The sequence below is a fragment of the Trachypithecus francoisi genome, unplaced genomic scaffold, assembly GCF_009764315.1.
Source record: "Trachypithecus francoisi isolate TF-2019V2 unplaced genomic scaffold, Tfra_2.0 Lachesis_group9, whole genome shotgun sequence".
NCBI lineage: Eukaryota > Metazoa > Chordata > Mammalia > Primates > Cercopithecidae > Trachypithecus > Trachypithecus francoisi.
Window position 1 is genome coordinate 33,496,697 of NW_022681474.1, and position 21,852 is coordinate 33,518,548.

General features: G+C 47.0%; 1 protein-coding gene across 5 annotated transcripts in view; it reads left to right on the forward strand.

Annotated features, from left to right (window-relative positions):
• Positions 1-21,852, forward strand: part of HK1 (hexokinase 1) — a 137,237-nt gene that overhangs the window by 72,277 nt on the left and 43,108 nt on the right. For 4 of the 5 annotated variants that reach the window (XM_033209688.1, XM_033209687.1, XM_033209689.1 and 1 more), the window contains 2 exons: positions 3,717-3,879; positions 19,114-19,262. In XM_033209688.1, the coding sequence (XP_033065579.1) occupies positions 3,717-3,879; positions 19,114-19,262 (312 nt within the window). The remainder of the gene's footprint in view (positions 1-3,716; positions 3,880-19,113; positions 19,263-21,852) is intronic. The other variant, XM_033209690.1, reaches the window with a different exon arrangement.

Genomic DNA, 21,852 nt, shown 5'->3' on the forward strand with positions numbered 1-21,852 from the left:
CCCTGGGGAACTCACACAGTATCATAGGAGATGGACAGCTCAGTAAAAGGATAATCATGATGTGTGGGGAGTGTGGTCGTTGGGGCATGTCCAAAATACTGGAGTAGCAATGTGCCTTTTTAAAAATTAAAATTAAAAAAAATTTTTTGAGACGGAGTCTTGCTGCATTGCCCAGGCTGGAGTGCAATGGCGTGATCTTGTCTCACTGCAATCTCCTCCACCTCCTGTGTTCAAGCGATTCTCCTGTCTCAGTCTCCTGAGTAGCTGGGATTACAGGCATGCACCACCATGCCCAGCTAATTTTTGTATTTTTGGTAAAGACCAGGTTTTATCACGTTGGCCAGGCTGGTCTCGAACTCCTGACCTCAAGTAATCCACCCGCCTTGGCCTCTCAAAGTTCTGGGGTTACAGGCGTTAGCCACTGCTCCCGGCCTAAAATTAAAATTAAAAAATATTTTAGAGGTACGATCTCGCTATGTTGCTCAGGCTGGTCTTGATCTTTTGGATCTAAGCAATCCTCCTGCCTCGGCCTCCCAAAGTGCCAGGATTACAGGCGTGAGCCACTGTGCCATCTAGAAATGTGGCTTTTATTGTATGATCTTGCACTTGCTCCCCCATTCTCCACGCAGCAGACACACAACTCTCATCATAGTTGTAACCAATAAAGCTGTCCCAAGGCTGACTGTGCTGTGGGATCCTGCTTGTATTTGTTTATGTGGCTCATCAGGCCCTGTGTGGTTGAGCTCTGGACAGTCTTTCCAGGCACACTGTCTGCTTGTTCATCACAAAAACCACCCTCCCTCCCCTTTGGCCTTCACACATGCCCTTGCTTGTGCCTGGGAATGCTCTCCAACTTCGCCTCTCCAGGAAGCCGTCTCTTCCATGCTTGCACCGTGGCTGTCTCTCCCCGCAGACCCAGGGCACTATGATGGCAAGGACTGCTGATGAGTGCCGCCAACCAGAGTAGGGCATGGCTTGTCTCTCCTCCCAGGGCCATGTTTCTGGCCATTTTCTTTTTCCTTTAAAACATATATATATGTTTTATATATATGTATAAAGAGCCTTCTGTGTGCAAGGCTCCATATATATATATATATATATTTTTTTTTTTTTTGATACTGGATCTCACTCTGTCACCCAAGCTGGGGTGGAGTGGCATGATCATAGCGCCCTGCAACCTCTGCTTCCCCAGCTCAAGCAATCCTCCTGCTTCAGTCTCCTGAGTAGCTGGGACTACAGGGGCATATCACCACACCTGGCTAATTTTTGTATTTTTTTAGTGATGAGATTTTGCCATGTTGCCCAGGCTAGTCTCGAACTCCTGGCCTCAAGCAATCTGCCTGCCTTAGCCTCTGAAAGTATTGGGATTACAGGCATGAGCCACTGCTCCTGGCCAATTGTTAATTTTTTTTTTTTAGAGACAGTCTTACTCTGTCACTTAGGCTGGAGTGCAGTGGTGCAATCATGGCTCAGTGCAGCCTCAACCTCTTGGGCCCAAGTGATCCTCTTGCCTCAGCTTCCTGAGTAGCTGAGACTACAGGTGTGCATCACCATGCTGGGCTAATTTTTATTTTTTGTAGAGACGGGGTTGTTGCCCAGGCTAGTCTCAAACTCCTGGGCTCAAATGATCCTCCTGCCTTGGCCCTGCAAAGTTCTGGGATTACAGGTGTCAGCCTCTATGTCCAGCCTCTTCTGGCAATTTCTATTCTGGCTCTTGGTGGTTTCTGATTGCCCTTCTTTGAGCTGCTTTATTGTAAAGGGAAAAAGGTGGTAGGGCTAGTGGTTAGGAGTTGGGAAAAGGATCATCCTTGGGCGCAGAGAGTGTTGGCAGACACTTTGGGAGGCCTAGATGGGTGGATCACTTCAGGTCAGGAGTTCGAGACCAGCCTGGCCAACATGGTGAAACCCTGTCTCTACTAAAATACGAAAATTAGCACGCCTGTAATCCCAGCCACTCAGAGGCTGAGGCAGGAGAATCACTTGAACCCGGGAGGTGGAGGTTGCAGTGAGCCAAGATTGCACCACTGCACTCCAGCCTGGGTGACAGAGAGAGACTATGTCAAAAAAAAAAAAAAACTCAAAAAACAAACAAACAAAAAAACACCAGTGTTAAGGTATTTTCAGCCTTGTGGGGCTGTAAATCTGTCTCTCTATCCACTGGGAGCCTTCTGTGTGCAAGGCTCCGTGTGAGGCACTGGGGAGGTCAAAGTGACACGCATGGAAAGCGGGGATCCAGGCCAGACCCTGCCTCCGGGTCAGTGCTGAAGGAGGGGTGATATCCAGCGTGAGGGACTTGGACATCTTCAGGAGGAAGTGACAGTTGATTTGAACTTTGAAGGTTAGGTGAGCTGGGAAGAAAAGGAAGGGCATTTCAGGTAGAGGTGACAGCAGAAGGAGGAGAGCCTGGAGCACCTACCAGGAATGGTAGAGGTGGTTTGGCCGGAGTTCAGAGAGTACAGAGCCACACCTGCAGAGAGTAGGTGCCTTGGCATTGGGGAGGCATTGCCAGGCTTTGGGCAGAGGCATGACTTGATTAGACTGCACTTTCAGAGGCTAATGCTGCAGTGTGTGGAAGATGGGTTGGAAGGGAGAGACTGAAGATAAACTGTTACAGTGGATGATCATCAGCAATCCAGGCACATAGAGCAGCAGAAAGAGTGGATGGTGAAACAAAAGGACCTTCCTGGGTGAACTCCACAGGGACAGTGCCATCAGGACAGGTGTCTAGCCCAATGCTAGGCACCTAGCTGGTGCCCAGTGAATACTTTTTGGGAGAATAAATGCGAAGACACCGTGAAGGATGAACAACTAGTGATAGCCAGTGACAACCCAGGGTGCCTGAGGTTAGGAGCCTGGGCAGCTTGAGAAGAACGGGGAACCCAGGAAGAGGAACAGGTTGGGTCAGGCCTGGTGAAAGATGGGAGTAGCCTGACTCGGAGGTACAGGGCCCATGGCCTGGCTCACAGGCCCAGCACATGTATATGGGAGCCCAGGAGCTGTCTCCATACATTGAGGCTGGGTTTAAGGTTTCTGCGCTCTGGGCCTGCCGCCATGTGTTCTCAGATGAGTCCTAGCCCTTTGGCCGCCATTTCTACCTTTCTAGAAGTCTTGCCCATGGATACCTACCAGTACTACTGTCTCATATTAATAATAATAACTGATGTTTATTGAGCACTTACTGTGTTCCAAGTGCTTCTTACTCATTTGAACTTATCCTATATGTTAGGTCCTATCCATCATCTCAGTTTTTCAGTTGAAGAAACTGAAATTCACACAGCTATTAAGCTGTGAGGCTAGCATTGAACCTAGTTGGCTGGCTCCAGAGCCCTTGTTCGTAGCCTCTCTGTCATTCCCATCCCAGTGAGAGTGAGCCAGCCAGTTCTCATTGAGGGAAGGAAGCTTGAAGTGTTCCTGATACTGGAGGAAACCTGCCTCCATCAAGTACTTGGGGGTTGAAGAGCAGCTTCATATTTGAGGTTTGGAAAGGATCTTAGAGATATTGGGTTCATTTTACAGGCCAGGAACGAGGGCTCAGAGCATTTGCAAGCCTGCTCTAGGTGACGTGGTTGATGGCAGTTGAATGACCTTCCACCATGCAATGGGCCAGCATGTGTGTTCCTGTGCCTATGGGAGCTGACTGTCTCAGTGGGTGGGTGCCTCACCCTGCCCTGTCCTCCCCCTCAACTTCACTCTCCTTCCTTCTCATTCTCCTCCAGATTGACAAGTATCTCTATGCCATGCGGCTGTCTGATGAAACTCTCATAGATATCATGACTCGCTTCAAGAAGGAGATGAAGAATGGCCTCTCCCGGGATTTTAATCCAACAGCCACAGTCAAGATGTTGCCAACATTCGTAAGATCCATTCCCGATGGCTCTGGTAAGTCTCTCACCCAGAGATTGAACCCTGAGGGCTAAATATTCTGTGAAATCTTCCTTCGAACTTCATTTGTTCATACATTTGCTCATTCATTCATTCACCATTCCATCAGTCTGCTCTCCCATCCATCCATCCATCCATCCATCCATCCATCCATCCATGAACCCATCCATCCAATATGTGTCTACTGAGTATCTACCATATGCCAGGCACTGGGGATACCATGGTTGGACAAGGCTGACCTGCTCTCATTGACTTTACTTTCTAGTGGCTTGTGGTACTTTAGAAAGTGTAGTGTTTATGGGTCTCGCAGATGCTGTGTGGGTTGCTCTTATGTCTTCAGAACATGAAGAACTCCAGAACAAATGAAGGGTTCATTTTAGGGAAATCTCTCCATCAGGGAATCAAAGCTTCCCTCTCTTCTTACCCCAGATAATAGCAATCCTAATGGACAGGTGGGTCTCAGACTTAGAGGCAGAGATTCCAGTACCCCTTTGGACAGATTTCACAGATACAGAATTGAGGCAGCCCTCAAAACAAAGAAATACAGAGGGGAGGTAGAATTGAAAGAAAAATTTTATCCTTTCATTCTGCATCCTGTGGCTCATAGCCTGCAGTGGGGCGCTGGGGGAGGGCTCCCTGAGGATTGTCTGTTTCTCCTCCCCAGAGGAGTGGCATCGGCCACTGCACCTGGCTGAGTGGAGACTGGGAGGCCACAGTCTGGCCTGTTCAGTGGAAGCTGTTCTCCCTGGTGGACCCGCAGTTACTAGTTTGTGGAGGTGAATGCTGTGCTCGCTCCAGCGTGGCGCCCTCACAGGAATCCCCTGTTAGCTGTGTTCTGTGCTCTAGGGTGGGGCTCACCTGCTCTAGGCAGCAGAGGGAGGGAGAGCAGGAGGAAGTCAGGTTGTGAGTACACGCCCAATGAATACAGCCTTCACACACCCCAGAGATTTCTTCCCCGCTCTGGAGGCTCTTATTTAAACGGGTGGTTTGGGGCATCTTGTATGCAGCCTGCAAAATGGACGCCAGGAAGCTGCAGCTGTTGCAGCTGACGTTCTTGAAAGATGGGCAAGTGGGAGTAGACTGATTGCAGCAGGAAAAGATCTCTGCTGTCTGCCTGCAGTCATCCTGAATGAGATTTGGGCACTGATAAAGAGGCCGTGTGCTGTTCACTGTGGCCATGGGTGGGGTCTACTTCATGCTCACATATTAGCATGTGTATCTCTGAGTAAGCCTACTCCACCTCCACCCTTTTGTTTAGGTGTTGATTACTAGCACCTACTTTTAGCTTTTTAAGAACTACTGAAGAGATTCTGGCCATCAGAGTAAATAGACTGTGGTCTACCCTGGGTGTATTCTCTTGTCTCTGGCTGGAGAAGAAAGAACTTTATATATAGTTCACTCTTGCTTTTTCCCAGACATGGATGTCACCTATAGCCAGGAGCATTGGAACCTTTACAGGATGAGGAGAGCTCTGTGGCAGAGGCATGGCTCTGACTGCTTCCAGCTGAGAGAAGAGGAAAACTGGGGTGGGGGAGGGGGAGCCGGGAGAAGGGGGTAAGAGCAGCGCCCAGGAGAGCACCTGCTTTGGCTTTGCTTGGGAGAGCTCAGAAGGATATCTGATCCCTGGGAGGCACCTGGCCCTGTGTGACTGGCTCAGAGCAGACACAGGGGAGGAGACGCTTTGCCTCCTTCCCGTTGAGCCCTGCTCTCAAGCCAGCTCAAGTCCCAGGGACCTATGTCAGCAGGGGTGCTCTCCCTCTCTCCTTCACAAACGGTTTCCAGGATTGAGGGTCTCAAAGTGTGATCCAAGTGCAATAGAAATCCAGCCGTTTGCCATATTGGCTACTCCTCCAAACAAGGCTCAGAACTCATACTCATTTGTGAAATTTATTTTTCACCCCCTTTTAGAGATTCATATAAATGGCACCCCCCATTCCAAATATTTATGGGTGGGTTCAGTTAATGTGCCCCAGAGTCCACACTTCGCTTGGAATGGTCCCTACAGCCCTGCAAAGACACAGCTGTTGATGCTAAGGACTTGGATCCTGGACCCCCAGTCCACTCCCTGCCCCTTCGTGTCATGCTGGGCTTCCGGGCTTCCATCTTCACCTCCCCCTCCCTCTGGGCTCCTTTATCATCCAAGAATCAGGAGATCCCTGGAGTAATCAGAATTTGGGTCCTCCTAATAGTAAATCCATAGTGCTGTTCCCTTTTCGAAATGTTAATCACTGCTTCAACTGTAGTAATTAGTGACAGAATTAGTGGCAATCCCAGACCACGGAGGGATAAATTGGCGCTCACCGTGGTGGAGAAATGCCTAAGTGCTGATGTGATTTCCAAGGCAGAGGGAGGAAACAAGTCTTTCCTTTCTCACTGACCTCGACCCTGGTCGACTAGACACAGAGTTTCGGAACTCAGCTGACTTTCCAGAAGCATATCTGAAAACATAACTGATACATACATTCTGATACCTATCAGCCCATTTTTAATTAGTTTTTTCCTCTTTTGGACATTTTTTTATGGACAGTGAGTTTTTTTGTTTTTGATATTTTGTAGAGATAGGATTTTGCCATGTTGCCCAGACTGGTCTCGAACTCCTAAGCTCAGGCAATCCTCCCACCTCCCAAAGTGCTGGGATTACAGGCGTGAACCACCACACCTGGCTTGTTTTTATTTTTATTTTTTAGTTGCTCTTCAGTAATCTGTACATCACTAAAAAACCCAGAAACCTAAAGTGGCTTTTCGCTGCTGCATATCATTTCTGAGGTAGTGGATGAATGAATAATAAAGAAGGAAAATATTGAAGCCTTTTAACATTGGTGATTTGGCTAAATAGAATTCCCTCTTCAGAGCTACTATAGGGAGCAAGGGAAAACATCCCCTTTGCCCTCTGAATGTTGGCTGAAAAATCAGCTCACAAAAGGCAGATTAATAGGAGAAAGGGCATGCACATTTGTTAACATGCATGTGGGAGAATCACAGACTGATTACCCAAGTATCCTGGTGGGGCCCAGATACTTACATTTCCTCTTTTTTTTTTTTTTTTTTTTGAGACGGAGTCTTGCTCTATTGCCCAGGCTGGAGTGCAGTGGCACGATCTCGGCTCACTGCAAGCTCTGCCTCCCAGGTTCAAGTGATCCTTCTGCCTCAGTCCCCCTAAGTAGCTGGGATTATAGGCACCTGCCACCATGCCCGGCTAATTTTTGTATCTTTAGTAGAGATAGGGTTTTGCCATGTTGGCCAGGCTGGTCTCAAACTCCTGACCTCAGGTGATTCACCCGCCTCAGCCTCCCAAAATACTGGGATTACAAGTGTGAGCCACCGTGACCAGTCACATTTCCTCTTTTCAGAGGGGAGGCAGGAGACAGGGAACAGTAAATGATTACTAGGGAGAATGAAGGCATCAGAGAACAGAGATTAACCAGTACTGGTTCTCTTTGGAAATTGAATAAGAGACAGAATTTTTTTTTTCTTTTTTTGAGATGGAGTCTCGCTCTGTTGCCCAGGCTGCAGTGCAGTGGCATGATCTCGGCTCACTGCACCCTCCGCCTCCTGGGTTCAAGCAATTCTCCTGCTTCAACTTCCTGAGTAGCTGGGATTACAGGCACGCACCACCATGCCAGGCTAATTTTTGTATTTTTAGTAGAGACGAGGTTTCACCATATTAGTCAGGCTGGTCTCAAACTCCTGACCTTGTGATCTGCCCGTCTTGGCCCCTCAAAGTGCTGGGATTACAGGCGTAAGCCACCACGCCTGGTTTAGGAACAGACATCTTTAAAAACGTCCATTCAGGTGTGGTCAGATGCTTCAGTCTTCTTTTCTGCAATAGATAATGAGATAACAGGGAGGATAAGGATAAAGTTCTCCTTGGAGGGTCTGTGTGGTCTTTATGTAGATAGGAGACAAGCATTTTCCAGCATCTTTTGATCTTTAAGGGCCTTTAGTTCAAAATACTTACTATACCAGGGAGCCATATTTTGGGGTGAAATATTGGTTTCCCTCACTACCCAGTCTCTTGGGAATTGCTTTCCCTCTGTGCCCAGCCTCCCGCATTCGCGAAGTGTCCTGTTTTTCTCCTTTTCTCATTTATACCTAAGGATATTGTAAGCACTAATTAGAAAGCTTTTGGAGGCTAAATAGGAATCAATATTTCTTGGTTTTGGCTTCATTGTTCCTAGCACAGTCTTTACCCAAAAGAGAAGTTTTTATCCAAAGAAGAAGTAAAAAAAAATATTTTCTGGAAGCTTGGATGTGCCATTATTTTTTTTCACGCAAAACAGAGCCATTTGTAGTGTAGTCACGGTTATTTTGGGACCCTAAATATTCATACTACTGTTTTCCAGTCAACGGAAGGAAAATATTTACCTTTTCTTCTTGCAGCATTTGGGTGGTCTCAGTTTTCTTATATGGAAAGATTGCTGGGTTATCTCAAATATTCTCTCCATCTGTGAAACCTCCTGAGTGTCTCGTGTTCTCGTCAGGTTTTTGATGAAGATGTGGAGTTCCCATCATGCAGCTGGATTGTAGATGGGCAGGAATGCCTGTGTATCTCATGTACAGAATTAATTCATTGAGGCTGGGCATGGTAGCTCATGCCTGTAATCCCAGCACTTTGGGAGGCTGAGGTAGGCGGATCACCTGAGGTCAGGAGTTCAAGACCGGCCTGGCCAATATGTCAAAGCCCTGTCTCTATTAAAAATACAAGAATTAGCTGGGCGTGGTGACCGGTGCCTGTAATCCCAGCTACCTGGGAGGCTGAGGCACGAGAATCACTTGAACCTGCGAGGCGGAGTTGCAGTGAGCCAAGATCACGCCACTGCACTCCAGCCTAGGCAACAGAGACTCCGTCTCAAAAAAAAAAGAAAAAAAAAAAAGAATCAATTCATTGAGCTGGACTCAGGCAGGCATTTCCTGCAGGCAGAGTTTTTGCTTGCCCTGTATTCCAGCACAGGCTGGTACTTGAGACACATCTGTCCTGTGTTTGTTTTCCATTATTTGCTGGTAATAATGGCTGTCAATAGAAAGTGGAGAATTGCCAGTAGCCCTTCAGATGTTTTGTTTAATGACCCTTCTCTAGAGCGGTTCTCCTGGCTTCAGTGGAAATGGGAAATGTGAGGAAAGGTCACAAGTAGGAGGCCCCAGTAGCAGGAAGGAAGGTTTGAGACCAAAGATTGAAAGAGGAAGTTGGGAGAACACCTATTACTGCAGAAAGAGGCTGAGCTTATAGCCAAAGAGAAAGGGAAATAAAAATCTAGAACACTGAATCAGTCTCTGGGTGTGCCACTCCCAAACTGTGTGACTTTGGAGAAGCCATTTAACTTCCGAGCCTCCATTTCCTCATGTGTAAAATGGCCATGGTAATCCCTGCCCCGCCTGCCTCACCAGGCTACCATCAGGATCAAATGAGAGTCTTTGGAAACTGCAAACCACTATGAGTTACGGTGGGTCATCGTCATCCTCATCCGTCTTATGATATAATAACTGGCTTTGTAAGAATTTCTTGGAAAAGTCTTTCCCAACCAATGGAGCCAGTCCAAGGACCCCACCCAGCAGGCCTGAATGTGTAAGCCGAGCCCCCGCAGGAAGGATGCAGAGTTTTTCAGGATTCGCTGGCATCTCTGTGATGTTACAGGGGAAGGAGGCAGAGAAAAGGGGCAAGCCAAGGCAGGCTGTCGCACCCCCACCCCTGAGCTAGCCACACAAAATGTGGGGGAGACGGCAGGCTGCAGCTCCAGTCCCTCTGCAAGGCGGTGACTGGACACGACAGCTCTGAATCAGGGAGCCAACCCGAGGTAAAAGGGACTGATAGGGCCCTTTTGTTATGGAGGGCACATGGGTATTTGGGGGATTCAATTCCTGACAAAGAATGTTGAACTTGGAAACCTTCTGGTTGTAGCTGAAAGAAATCTAACTCAAATTTGTTTAAGAAAAAAAGAGAATTCTAGTTTCCTCTAACTGGGAAGTCTCACTGTGAGTTGACTTCTGTATCTAGGGATTCATCTGTCTCTTACTAGTTCAGTCAGCTCCTTTCTCGTGTGTTGGCTTCCTTCATAGGCCATCTCTCCTCTTGCAGGGGTGGGGCCGGCCCCTGCCGCCCTAGGCTGACCCCTCCCCTTATAGCCAGCGATCTCTGTGCAAAGAGCAGGCCTTGCACCCCGTGGGACCTGGGATGATCTTGGAGAGGGCTGTGATTGGCTGACTTGGGTCATGTGCCCATCCTGAACCAATCACGATGGACAAGATGGGTGACTTGGGACACCCCAGAGCCCATGCCTGGATCACACATTGGTACCCCTGGAGCTAGAGTGGGGATTCAGCCCTACTTCCAACGTCACAGGCGAAAAATGGGAGAGTAGTTATCTAAAGAGATGCTAGACATCCAGTAAAGTTTATCAGTTATCTTGTTGTCCTTAACAGACATCATTCCTCAGTGTCTTTTGCCCAACAGAGTATAGGACCAGCACTTGGGGAGGCCGAGGTTGGCGGATCATGAGGTCAAGAGATCAAGACCATCCTGGCCAAAATGGTGAAACCCCATCTCTACTAAAAATTACAAAAATTAGCTGGGCGTGTGGCACACGCCTGTAGACCCAGCTACTCGGGAGGCTGAGGCAGGAGAATTGCTTGAACCCGGGAGGTGGAGGTCGCAGTGAACCAAGATTGCACCACTGCATTCCAGCCCGGGCAACAGTGTGAGACTCCATCTCAAAAAAGCAAACAAATAAAAACATGGAATAAATAAATGTTTAGGTGAACATTAAAACAGCAAATTAAGTAAAATATTAAAATAAAAAGTACCGATCATTTCATCTCAGTGTAGTATTTGCTTTTGTGCCCCCTTTTCCTCTATGTACAAGTGGTTATAGTTGTTTATCAGACTGAGTTTTCACTGTCTTCATTAAAGAATGAAGCAAAATAAAACCAAAGCAGGCCAGACGCGGTGGCTCACGCCTGTAATCCCAGCACTTTGGGAGGCCAAGGTGGGCAGATCATGAGGTCAGGAGATCTAGACTATCATGGCTAACATGGTGAAACCCCATCTCTACTAAAGACAACAACAACAACAACAAAAACCCCAAAAATTTAGCCGGGCATGGTGGCTGGCGCCTGTAGTTCCAGCTACTCGGGAGGCTGAAGCAGGAGAATGGCGTGAACCCAGGAGGCGGAGCTTGCAGTGAGCCGAGATTGCAGCCACTGCACTCCAGCCTGGGCGACAGAGCGAGACTCCGTCTCAAAATAAATAAATAAATAAAAGAAACCAAAGCTAGGCCAGGCACGGTGGTTCACACCTGTAATCCCACCACTTTGGGGGGCCAAGGCGGGTGGATCACCTGAGGTCAGGAGTTCGAGACCAGCCTGGCCAATGTGGTGAAACCTCGTCTCTACTAAAAATACAAAAATGAGCCGGGCGTGGTGGTGGGCCCCTGTAATCCCAGCTTCTCGGGAGGCTGGACAGGAGAATCACTTGAACCCGGGAGGCGGAGGTTGCAGTGAGCTGAGATCGCGCCACTGCACTCCAGCCTGGGCAACAAGAGTGAGACTCCGTCTCAAAAACAAAAACAAAAAACCCAAAGCTATAAGGAATCATGGAAGTTGAAGAGCCCCAGAAAAGAAGTGTAGCCATTCCTGATGTGCTGAAGTCTCTCTCTCGCCCCCTCTTTCCTTGGGGATCCTTGTCCCTGAGTTCTGTCCAGGAGGCAGTTTTCATGGTTATACATTATGGCTTCGGATTCAAATGCTGACTCTGCCACTTACTGGTTGTGTGTTTGGACAAGGTATCTAACCCCTCTTTACCTTTACTTGCTCATCTGTAGAATGGGTGTCATGACAGTACTGACTTCATAGAGTTGCGAGGATTGAAAGTAAAAGGATACGTGTAAGCACTTAGTGATTGGTACAGAAAGACTCAGTGAATGTTAGCTGATGGATGGTCAAATAAAATGTTTCTGATATTCTAGTGACTCACTCACCTGTGAGGAGCCACTTCATATTGAATTCAATTTTTTCAATTTTTTCAATTTTTTTTGAGACAAAATCTTGCTCTATTGCTCAGGCTGGAGTGCAGTGGCACGATCTCGGCTTACTACAACCTCCGCTTCCTGGGTTCAAGTGATTCTCCTGCCTCAGCCTCCTGAGTAGCTGGGATTACAGGCGCCTGCCACTACGTGTATTTTTAGTAGAGACAGAGTTTCTCCATGTTGGCCAGGCTGGTCTCAAATTCCTGACCTCAAGCGATCCATCCACCTCAGCCTCCCAAAGTGCTAGGATTATGGGCATGATCCACTGTGCCCGGCCGAATTCAATTTTTTAACCTAGTGGTGGTGTAAAGTACTATTGGAGTTAGGACTCCAATGGGAACCCAAAGAAAATTCTATATTGATTTGAACAATGCCACAAAGTCAGGGTAAGAATTTCCACCAAATCTATGATACTTGCTTCCCAGCATTCTCCTTTGTTCTCTCTCTTTCCTTTGGACCACAAATAATTTAAAACCAGTGCTTCATGTGATATATACATATAATGGAATATAATCGGTTCATAAAAAGGAATGAGGTACTGATCCAGGCTACAGCATGGATGAGCCTCGGAAACCTTATGTCGGGTGAAAGAAGCCACACACAAAGGACCTAATATTGTATGATTTCATTTATATGAAATGTCTGGAATAGGAGCATCTGTAGATCAGAAAGTACATTAGTGGTTGCTGGGAGATAGGGAGATTGGGAGGAAATAGTGAATGGTTAATGGGTGTGGAATTTCTTTTGGGGTGATGAAAATTTTCTAAAATTAGATAGTGGTGATGGTTGCGCAACTCTGTAAGTATGCTGAAAACCACTGAATTTTTCACTTATAATGGGTTAAAATTGTATACTATGTTAATTATATCTCAGTAAAACTGTTATTAAAAAAAAAACCAACCGATATGTGAAATAGTAAGAAGTATACATGTTGCTCTCTGCTCCTAGTCTCTAGCATTTAGCTTCTAAAACCCTTGCAATTTCCTGAGCGATGGAGGTGCTAGGAGAATCTTTGATCCTAGTCCTGACACAGAGCTCCTAAATCCCTTGGAATTTCCTGGGTGATAGGAGAGTGTCTTTTGTCCCTTGGTGGGCCCCTGGATAGCCTCAGGATGGGGGTGGTTGCCAGGGAAACCAACCATGTGATCAGAGGGTTGCTGTCAACCCCAATCCCCATGCCGCCTCCAGGGAGGGAGAGAGCCTGAAAATAGAGCGAATAAACCAATGGTCGATGACTTAATCAATCACAACTCTGTAATGGTGCTTCCACAGAAACCTGAAACAGGCCAGGTATGATGGCTCACGCCTGTAATCCCAGCATTTTGGGAGGCCCAGGCGGGTGGATTGCTTGAGCCTAAGAGTTTGAGACTAGCTTGGGCAACATGGTGAAACCCTGTCACTACACAAAATACAAAAAAGTTAGCCAGGTGTGGTGGCACATGCTGGTAGTTCCAGCTACTCAGGAGGTTGAGGTGGGAGGATCGCTTGAGCTCTGGAGGTTGAGGCTGCAGTAAGCTGTGATCATCCAACTGCACTGCACTCCAGCCTTGGTGAAAGAGTGAGACCCTGTCTCAAAGAACAAACAAAACCAAAAAAAAAAAAAAAGCAAAAAGAGAAAAACCTAAAATGACTGAGTTCTGGTAGCTTCTGGCTAGCTGAACACATGGAGGTTTCTGGGTGCCACATCTGGAGAGGGCATGGAAGCTCCTGCCCTTTCTCCCATGCCCCTCCCTGTGCATTTCTTCCATCCAGTTCTTCATCTGTATTCATTGTAATATCCTTCATAGTAAATATGTAAATGTAAGTGGAGTGTTTTTCTGGGTCTGTGAGCTGCTCTAGCAAACTAATGGAACCCAAGAAGGGTTGTAGGAACCCCGATTTATAGTGGTCAGCCAGAAGCACAGGCCACAACCTGTGCTTGTGACTGGTGTCTGAAGTTGGGCGGGAGGGCAGCCTCGTGTGAACGAGCCCTCAACCTCTGGGATATGATGCTGTCTCCAGGTAGCTAGTGAAAGAATTGAATTGAATTAGAGAGCATGGAGCTGGTGTTCACTGGAGAATTCACTGTACAATTACTTGCTTGGTGTGTGGGGAAAAACCCACATGCATCCAGGGTCGCAGGTGTGTTCTGTGTTGTGGTGAGTAGAGAAAAGGAAAAACATACTCTGGTTTTTCCTCTGTGTGTATCTCACATGATGGCGTAACTGCTTTGTGCTTAATAAACAGCAAGCAGGGGTGCTGTGTTAGTCCGTTTTCATACTGTTACAAAGAACTGCCTAAGGCTGGGTAATTTATAAAGGAAAGAAGTTTAGTTGACTCACAGTTCAGCATGGTTAGGGAGGCCTCAGGAAACTTATACAGTCATGGTGGAAGGAGAAAATGCATCTTCCTCACAGGTGACAGGAAGGAGAAGTGCTGAGCGAAGGGGGAAGAGCTCCTTGTAAAACCATAAGATCTCATGAGAACCCACTCATTATCACGAGAACAGCATGGGGAAACCACCTCCATGATTCAGTTACCTCCACCTGGTCTCTTTCTTGATATGTGGGCATTATGGGGGTTACAACTCAAGATGAGATTTGGGTGGGGACACAAAGCCTAACCATTCAAGGTGCCTTGAATGAATGAATGCATCACTAGTCCCTGTGGCCAGGCAGCTACCGAGCATTTGCTGAGCTGTCCTGGGTGCCAAGGACAGAGAATCCCAAACTGTGGTCTTTCACTCAAGGAACTTGAGAAAGAAGTTAGGAACAGGCCAGGCCCAGTGGCTCACGCCTGTAATCCCAGCACTTTGGGAGGCCAAGGCAGGTGGATCACCTGAGATCAGGAGTTTGAGATCAGCCTGACTAACATGGCAAAACCCCATCTTTACTACAGAATACAAAAATTAGCTAGGCACAGTGGTGGGCACCTATAATCCTAGATACTCTGGAGGCTGAGGCAGGAGAATTGCAGAACCCGGGAGGCAGAGGTTGCAGTGAGCCAAGATCACGCCATTGCACTCCAGCCTGGGCAACAGAGCAAGACTCCCTCTCAAAAAAAAAAAAAAAAAGATAGGAACAGTGACATTCAATGTGAGAATTCCTTGGTTTGTTATTTATTTCTTTATACCTTCATTAATTCCACAAGTATTTGCTCAGTTTTTACCTACATTCCAAACACCATTGTAAGTTCCAGAAATGTAGCAATGTCAGGGCTTATAGCTGGGTAGAATCAAATACAAAATAAGTCAGCTTTATAAAAGAGAACTCTCTTTGTTAAAAACAGAAAGCAAACCTTATTTTGTGTTAAAAATCAAAAGCTCAAGGGACCCAGAATAGTGAAAGCAATCATGAAAAGAAGAACAAAGTTAAGGAATTTCACTGCCAATTTCAAATTTTTCAGCAAAGCAACAGTAATCAAGACATGGTGGTACTATCATGAAGGTGGAAATGTAGACTAATGGAATAGAATAGAGAGTTCAGAAATAAATGCATACGGGCTAGGTGTGGTGGCTCACACCTGTAATCCTAGCGCTTTGGGAGGCCGAGACTGGTGGATCAGCTGAGGTCAGGAGTTCGAGACCAGCCTGGCCAACATGGTGAAACCCTGTCTCTACTAAAAATACAAAATAATTAGCCAGATGTAGTGGCACACCCCTGTAATCCTAGCTACTTGGGAGGCTAAGGCACGAGAATCGCTTGAACGTGGGAGGTGGAGATTGCAGTGAGCCGAGATCGTGCCACTACATTCCAGCCTGGGTAACAGAGTGAGACTTCATCTCAAAAAAATAAATAAATAAATACATATATTACGGTCAATTGATTTTTGACAAGAGTGCTAGGACTATTCAATGAGGGAAAGAATAGTCTTTTCAGCAAATGGCGCTGGGACACTGGATATCCACATGCAAAAGAATAAAGTTTGACCTACACCTCATACCATGTACAAAATTAACTTGAAGTGGATCAAATACCTAAATGTGGGAGCTAAAACTAATAAAACTCTTAGAACGAAATACAGGTGTGAATCTTTGTGACCTTGGATTTGGCAATAGAGTCTTAGCTACAACTCCAAAAGCGCAAACAATAAAAGAAAAAACACATAAAATTGGACTTCATCAAAATTTAAAACTTGGCCAGGCGTGGTGGCTCATGCCTGTAATCCCAGCACTTTGGGAGGCCAAACAAGAGGATCACTTGAGCCAGTTTGAGACCAGCCTGGGCAACATAGTGAGACCTTGTCTCCACAAAAAATAAAAAATTAGCCAGGTGTGGTCATATGCCTGTAGTCCCAGCTACTTGGGAGGCTGAGGTTGGAGGATTTCTTGAGTCCAGGAGGTCAAGGGTGCAGTGAGCCATGATTGCACCATTGTACTCCAGCCTGGGCAACAGAGCAAGACCCTGTTTCAAACACAACAACAACAAAAGGATACCATGAAAAAAAGAAAAGACAATCCACAGAATGGGAGAAAATATTTGCTGGTCGTATGTCTGATAAAGGATTTATATCTAGGACATAAAAAAAAACTTTTACAGCTCAACACATAAAAGACAAATGAGGCCGGGTGTGGTGGCTCACGCCTGTAATCCCAACACTTTGGGAGGCCAAGGCGGGTGGATCACGAGGTCAGTTCAAATAAATGAATAATAAAATGTATTATATCCATAGAGTGTAACAGTTAGCCATTAAAAGGGATAAAGTCTCATATGCAGTATAACATGATGAACCTTAAAAACATTTTGCTGAGTGAAATGAACCAGTCATACAAGGTCATATACTGTATGATTTCTTTCTTCTTTGTGTTTTTGAGACAGGGTCTTACTCTGTCACCCAGGCTGGCGTGCAGTGGCGTGATCTCAGCCCACTGCAACCTCTGTCTCTTGGGCTCAAGCGATTCTCCTACTTCAATCTCCGAGTAGCTGGGATTATAGGCGCACACCATCATGCCCATCTAATCTTTCTTTGTATTTTTGGTAGAGACGGGGCCTCGCCATGTTGCCCAGGTTGGTCTCAAACTCCTGAGCTCAAGCAATCCACCCGCCTCAGCCTGCCAAAGTGCTAGGATTACAGGCATGAGCCACCACGCCTGGCCACTGTATGATTTCATTGATATGAAATGTCCAGAAGAGGTAAATCTATAGCAACAGAAAATAGATTAGTGGTTGCCTAGGAATGGAGAAGGATGAGGGGCTTGGGAGGTGATAGTTAAAGGGTACAGGGTTTCTTTTTGAAGTAATGAAAATGTTATAAAACGGACTGTGCAGATGGTTGCATAAATCCGAATATGCTGAAAACCATTGAATGGTATACTTTAAATGGATGAATTTTATGGTATGTGAATTAAATTTCAATAATGCTGTTACATAAGATATAATAATACAGATCTTTCCCTACCTAGGAAAATGAGACACCCCAAAGCAGTCTAGTATTTACTGCCATAGGATTAAGGGCTTGGTGGATCATGTGCTCTGGAAGGCAGGGGTGGCTGTCACCCCTGGCAAGATAGATATTAGGACAGTGGGGATGTCACCTTAGCATCACGAGTGAAACAGATCTGAACTGATTTTTCTGGGAGCATCGTGAGGGTAGCTAATGAGATGAAGGGTCCGGAATGTTTGGTTGTGGCTTAATGGTTGGAACTTTGCCCATGGCCACCTGCCTTTGCTGTCTGGTGGTCTCGGTGTACAGTCTTGCTCTCTCCCCGAGGCCCACCCCTGTGCTGCACATGTCGCTCCAGAGGGAGGTAACCATAGCAGGCCAGTACTTTGGCCACTGGTACTTTTATGTGACCAAGAGGGAATTCTGTTAAAAGCATCCTCTGGGTGGAAACGACCTAAGAGTCCATCGATAGATGAAAGGATAAACAAAATGTAGTGGATCCATACAATGGAATATTATTCAGTCTTAACAAGGAATGAGGCCGGGTGCGGTGGCTCACGCCTGTAATCCCAGCACTTTGGGAGGCCAAGACGAGTAGATCACCTGAGGTCAGGAGTTAGAGTGGCCAGGCCAACATAGTGAAGCTCTGTCTGTACTAAAAATAAAAAAATTTAGCCAGGCATGCTTGCAGATGCCTGTAATCCCAGCTACTTGGGAAGCTGAGGCAGGAGAATCACTTGAACCTGGGAGGCAGAGGTTGCAGTGAGCTGAGATTGCACCTCTGCACTCCAGCCTGGGTAACAAGAGTGAAGCTCTGCCTCAAAAAAAAAAGAAAAAAGAAAAAAGGAATGAAATTCCGTTGGGGGCAGGGTGGCTCCTACCTGCCTGTAGTCCCTGTTACTTGAGAGGCTGAAGTGGGAGGATCTTGGGAGCCCAGGAGCTTGAGACTGCAGTAAGCTTTGATCACACCACTATACTCTAGCCCAGGTGACAGAGCAAGACCCTGTCTCTATTAATTTTTTTAAAAAGGGTAAAATTCTTAAAATATGGATGAACCTTGAAAACATTACGCTAGGAGTAATAAGCCGGTCACAAAAGGACAAATAACTGTGATTCTTCTTGTATGAAATATTCAGAATAGGCAAGTTCATAGAGACAGAGAGTAGAATCGTGGTTGCTGGGGACTGACGGTGAGGGCAAATGGAAGTTATTGCTTAATGGTTATAGAATTTGTGTTGGGGTGATGAAAAAGTTTTGAAAATAGTGGTGATGATTGCACAACATTGTGAATGTACTTAATGCTACTGAGTTGTGCACCTGAAAATGGTTGCAGTGGTAAATTTTATGCTATGTGTATTTTACCACAATGATAAAACACAACCCTGTGGAGTAAGTGGAGGCCTGGAGTAATCGATGTCAGAGCTGACATGCAGAGACCCAAGGCACTGGGTGGACCTCAGATGTAGGGCTTTGTCTCAGTTGAAATGCTGTGTGATTTTTTATTTCTGCATAGCAGTGCTGTTCTTGAAATAGGTTAAGAAACTAGAGAAACATGGGGTGGGAAATTGTACTTAATTCAGTACTTCCATTCCCCTCTAGTCAGAAGTAAGAGACTGGGATTGCTTGAAGCTATTTCTGTCTAAGGACTCCTTGGTAGGGTAGGGTTTCTCTTGCCTACTCTGCGTATATGGCAGTGGTTGGATGAAGTTTGCATGATTGCTGCTTTCTGGCTGATAACAGCATGTGGCAGGGGGAGGCAGGCAGGGCCTATGCCCTGCCAGGAAGCGGGCATGGTATGTGGCTTCCCCTTAACATTTGACTCTGATGTGATACCTGTTGTCGCCCTAAACAGAAAAGGGAGATTTCATTGCCCTGGATCTTGGTGGGTCTTCCTTTCGAATTCTCCGGGTGCAAGTGAATCATGAGAAAAACCAGAATGTTCACATGGAGTCCGAGGTTTATGACACCCCAGAGAACATCGTGCACGGCAGTGGAAGCCAGGTGGGTCCCTGCTCCCTCCGGGTCACCCCATCGGGCCAGCATCCCCTCGGTTACTTCCAGGAACCAGGCCTCAAAGCACTGGCATCCCCAGCCCCTGGAAAAGGGTTGCTGGAAAGAGTCTGTCATAGATGCATATGTAAAAGGACTCCTGGGCAGAGGATGTGACAGCCTGCGTGGGGGCTCTGCTTAAACAGAGGCCCTCTGTCTGGGTAAACTGGTGTAGTAGAAGTGGGCTGCTTGGACTTGCAGAGTCTGGGTTTGAGGAGGGAGGTCCCACATCTCTGTTGGGTAAATGCACTCATTCCATGTGGATCCTGGGGTCAGTTCCCCAGTGCAGTTTTAGCAGAGCCCTGGGTGAAAATGCCCCTTTTTCCTGGTCATTGGCCTCACCCACTTACTGGTGGCCCAGGCCTTGTAGGGTATAACTATGGCCTCGTTGGGCAGGATTGAGGGCTCACAGCTCTGGGCTATTTGGGGGCTTCTTGTTACCTGATTTAGAATAGCATTGTTCAAGCCCTTGACACAGAAAGCAGAGGAAGCAGGGAAATCTCAGTCTCCTCCTTTCACATTCCTGTTGGCGCTTCCCACACTGGGCCCCCAGGAAGGGCTGCCCTTCCTCGCTGCTCTTCCTCCCTTCCCAAGGGGCTGTGGGCATGCCTACGAAGGGCCTGTTCACTTGCTCCCTCCTGTCTGAGTAGGGGGGGTGGTGGGTCTGTAGCTCACTGAGGACCCTGTGATCAGGGCTCAGGCAGCCCACTGCAGGTTTTCAGTCATTTCTGGGTCCCTAAGCCCATCGTGGGGCAGGGGTGCACTCCTCTCTTGTAGACGTTCTGGCTCCTCAAGTCTGGCTCATCTCCTGAGTTGTGGCTGCTGTCCAGCATATGTACTCAGAGCTGGCCAAATGTTTGCTTTAAGGAGGGTGTGCTCACCGCAAGGTTCATGACTAAGACCTCCAGGGTACTCTTTTGTTCTGGGGTGGACTTTGAGACGAGACCCAGGAGCCTTCTCCTCTTGACTCTGCTTTGCTCTTAAGTTCCTGTGGGTGGAACCTGGAGCAATCCACCAAGCCTTTTCTTTGTCCAAGAGACAAGGGCTAATCCTGGCTAACCTGCTCCCTGGGGTTTTGGTTCAGAGCCCTTCAGATTATGTCACAGTGAGTGTCACAGTTAACACTGTCACTAGAGCAGGTGAGCCACTTTATAGAAGGCCACCAAAGCTGGGTGCATCACTACTGGATGGCCCTGCCCAAGGGCTCCCCTGCTACTCCTCTGTTACTGGGCTGCAGAGACCGGCCCATCCATCTGGCGCCTACACAAAGGCTGCCAGCTGGTAGGTCTCTTGATCATGCCCACTTGGCTGCTGTGTTGCTCCTCCTTGCAGGTGGCTGGCAGCCCAGGGTTTGGCATCCTGCACTTTCTGTTTGGAACCCACACTGGCCTATCACTCTCTGTTTCCCATGGTCCTTGGGTTTAGCTACTTAAGCCTGGTGCATTCACCACTGAGACTCACCCTGTGCTGCAAACATTCCCTGTGTGTTTTGCAAACATTCCCTGTGTGTTTTGGCTTGACCTTTAGGAGCAAGGTTTGTTAATTAAGGGAGTACCCTCACCTTCTTACCACTGTCCCTTCATCTCTCCCAGCCTCTGTCCCCATCGTCCCCTTTTCTCAGTCCTAGAATCACTTTATTTCCTACTGTCTCTGTTTCGTCCTCTGCTCCTTTTAAGCAGCCTGAAAAGAGGATGATGATGATAATGATGACAATGTAGTAACATTATAGCAAATTCTTCTTTTTTTTTTCTTTTTTTTTTAGTTTTTGAGACAGTTCACTCTTGTTGCTCAGGCTGGAGTGCAGTGGCGCAATCTCAGCTCGCTGCAACCTCCGCCTCCCAGGTTCAAGCGATTCTCCTGCCTCAGCCTCCCGAGTAGCTGGAATTAGCGTGCACCACCACACTTGGCTAATTTTGTGTTTTTAGTGGGGATGGGGTTTCTCCATGTTGGTCAGGCTGATCTCAAACTGCTTGTTCAGGTGTGAGCCACCGCACCTGGCCCAGAGCACTTTTAAACTTTAATAAATTCAGAAGCACAAATGAAACTTTCTTAAAATATCACCTACTTAGTTTTGGGAATTTCGAATAATAAATGTTTAATTTTTTTTATTAGCCATCGTTTGCCGTATTTAATAAGAGTGACTGAGTATTTTTATTTTAAATTATTTAAAAAAATTTTTTTTAAAGATGGGGACTTGCCATGCTGCCCAGGCAGATCTCAAACTCTTGGACTCAAGCAATGCTCCCACTTTGGCCTCCCAAAGTGCTGGATTATAGACGTGAGCCACTGCACCTGGCCATAGTCTGTGTATTTTTCGTTTTGTTTTTTTTTTTGTTTGAGATGGAGTCTCCCTCTGCCGCCCGGGCTGGAGTGCGGTGGCCGGATCTCAGCTCACTTCAGCTCACTGCAAGCTCTGCCTCCCGGTTTCCCGCCATTCTCCTGCCTCAGCCTCCCGAGTAGCTGGGACTACAGGCGCCCGCCACCACGCCCGGCTAGTTTTTTGTATTTTTTAGTAGAGACAGGGTTTCACCGTGTTAGCCAG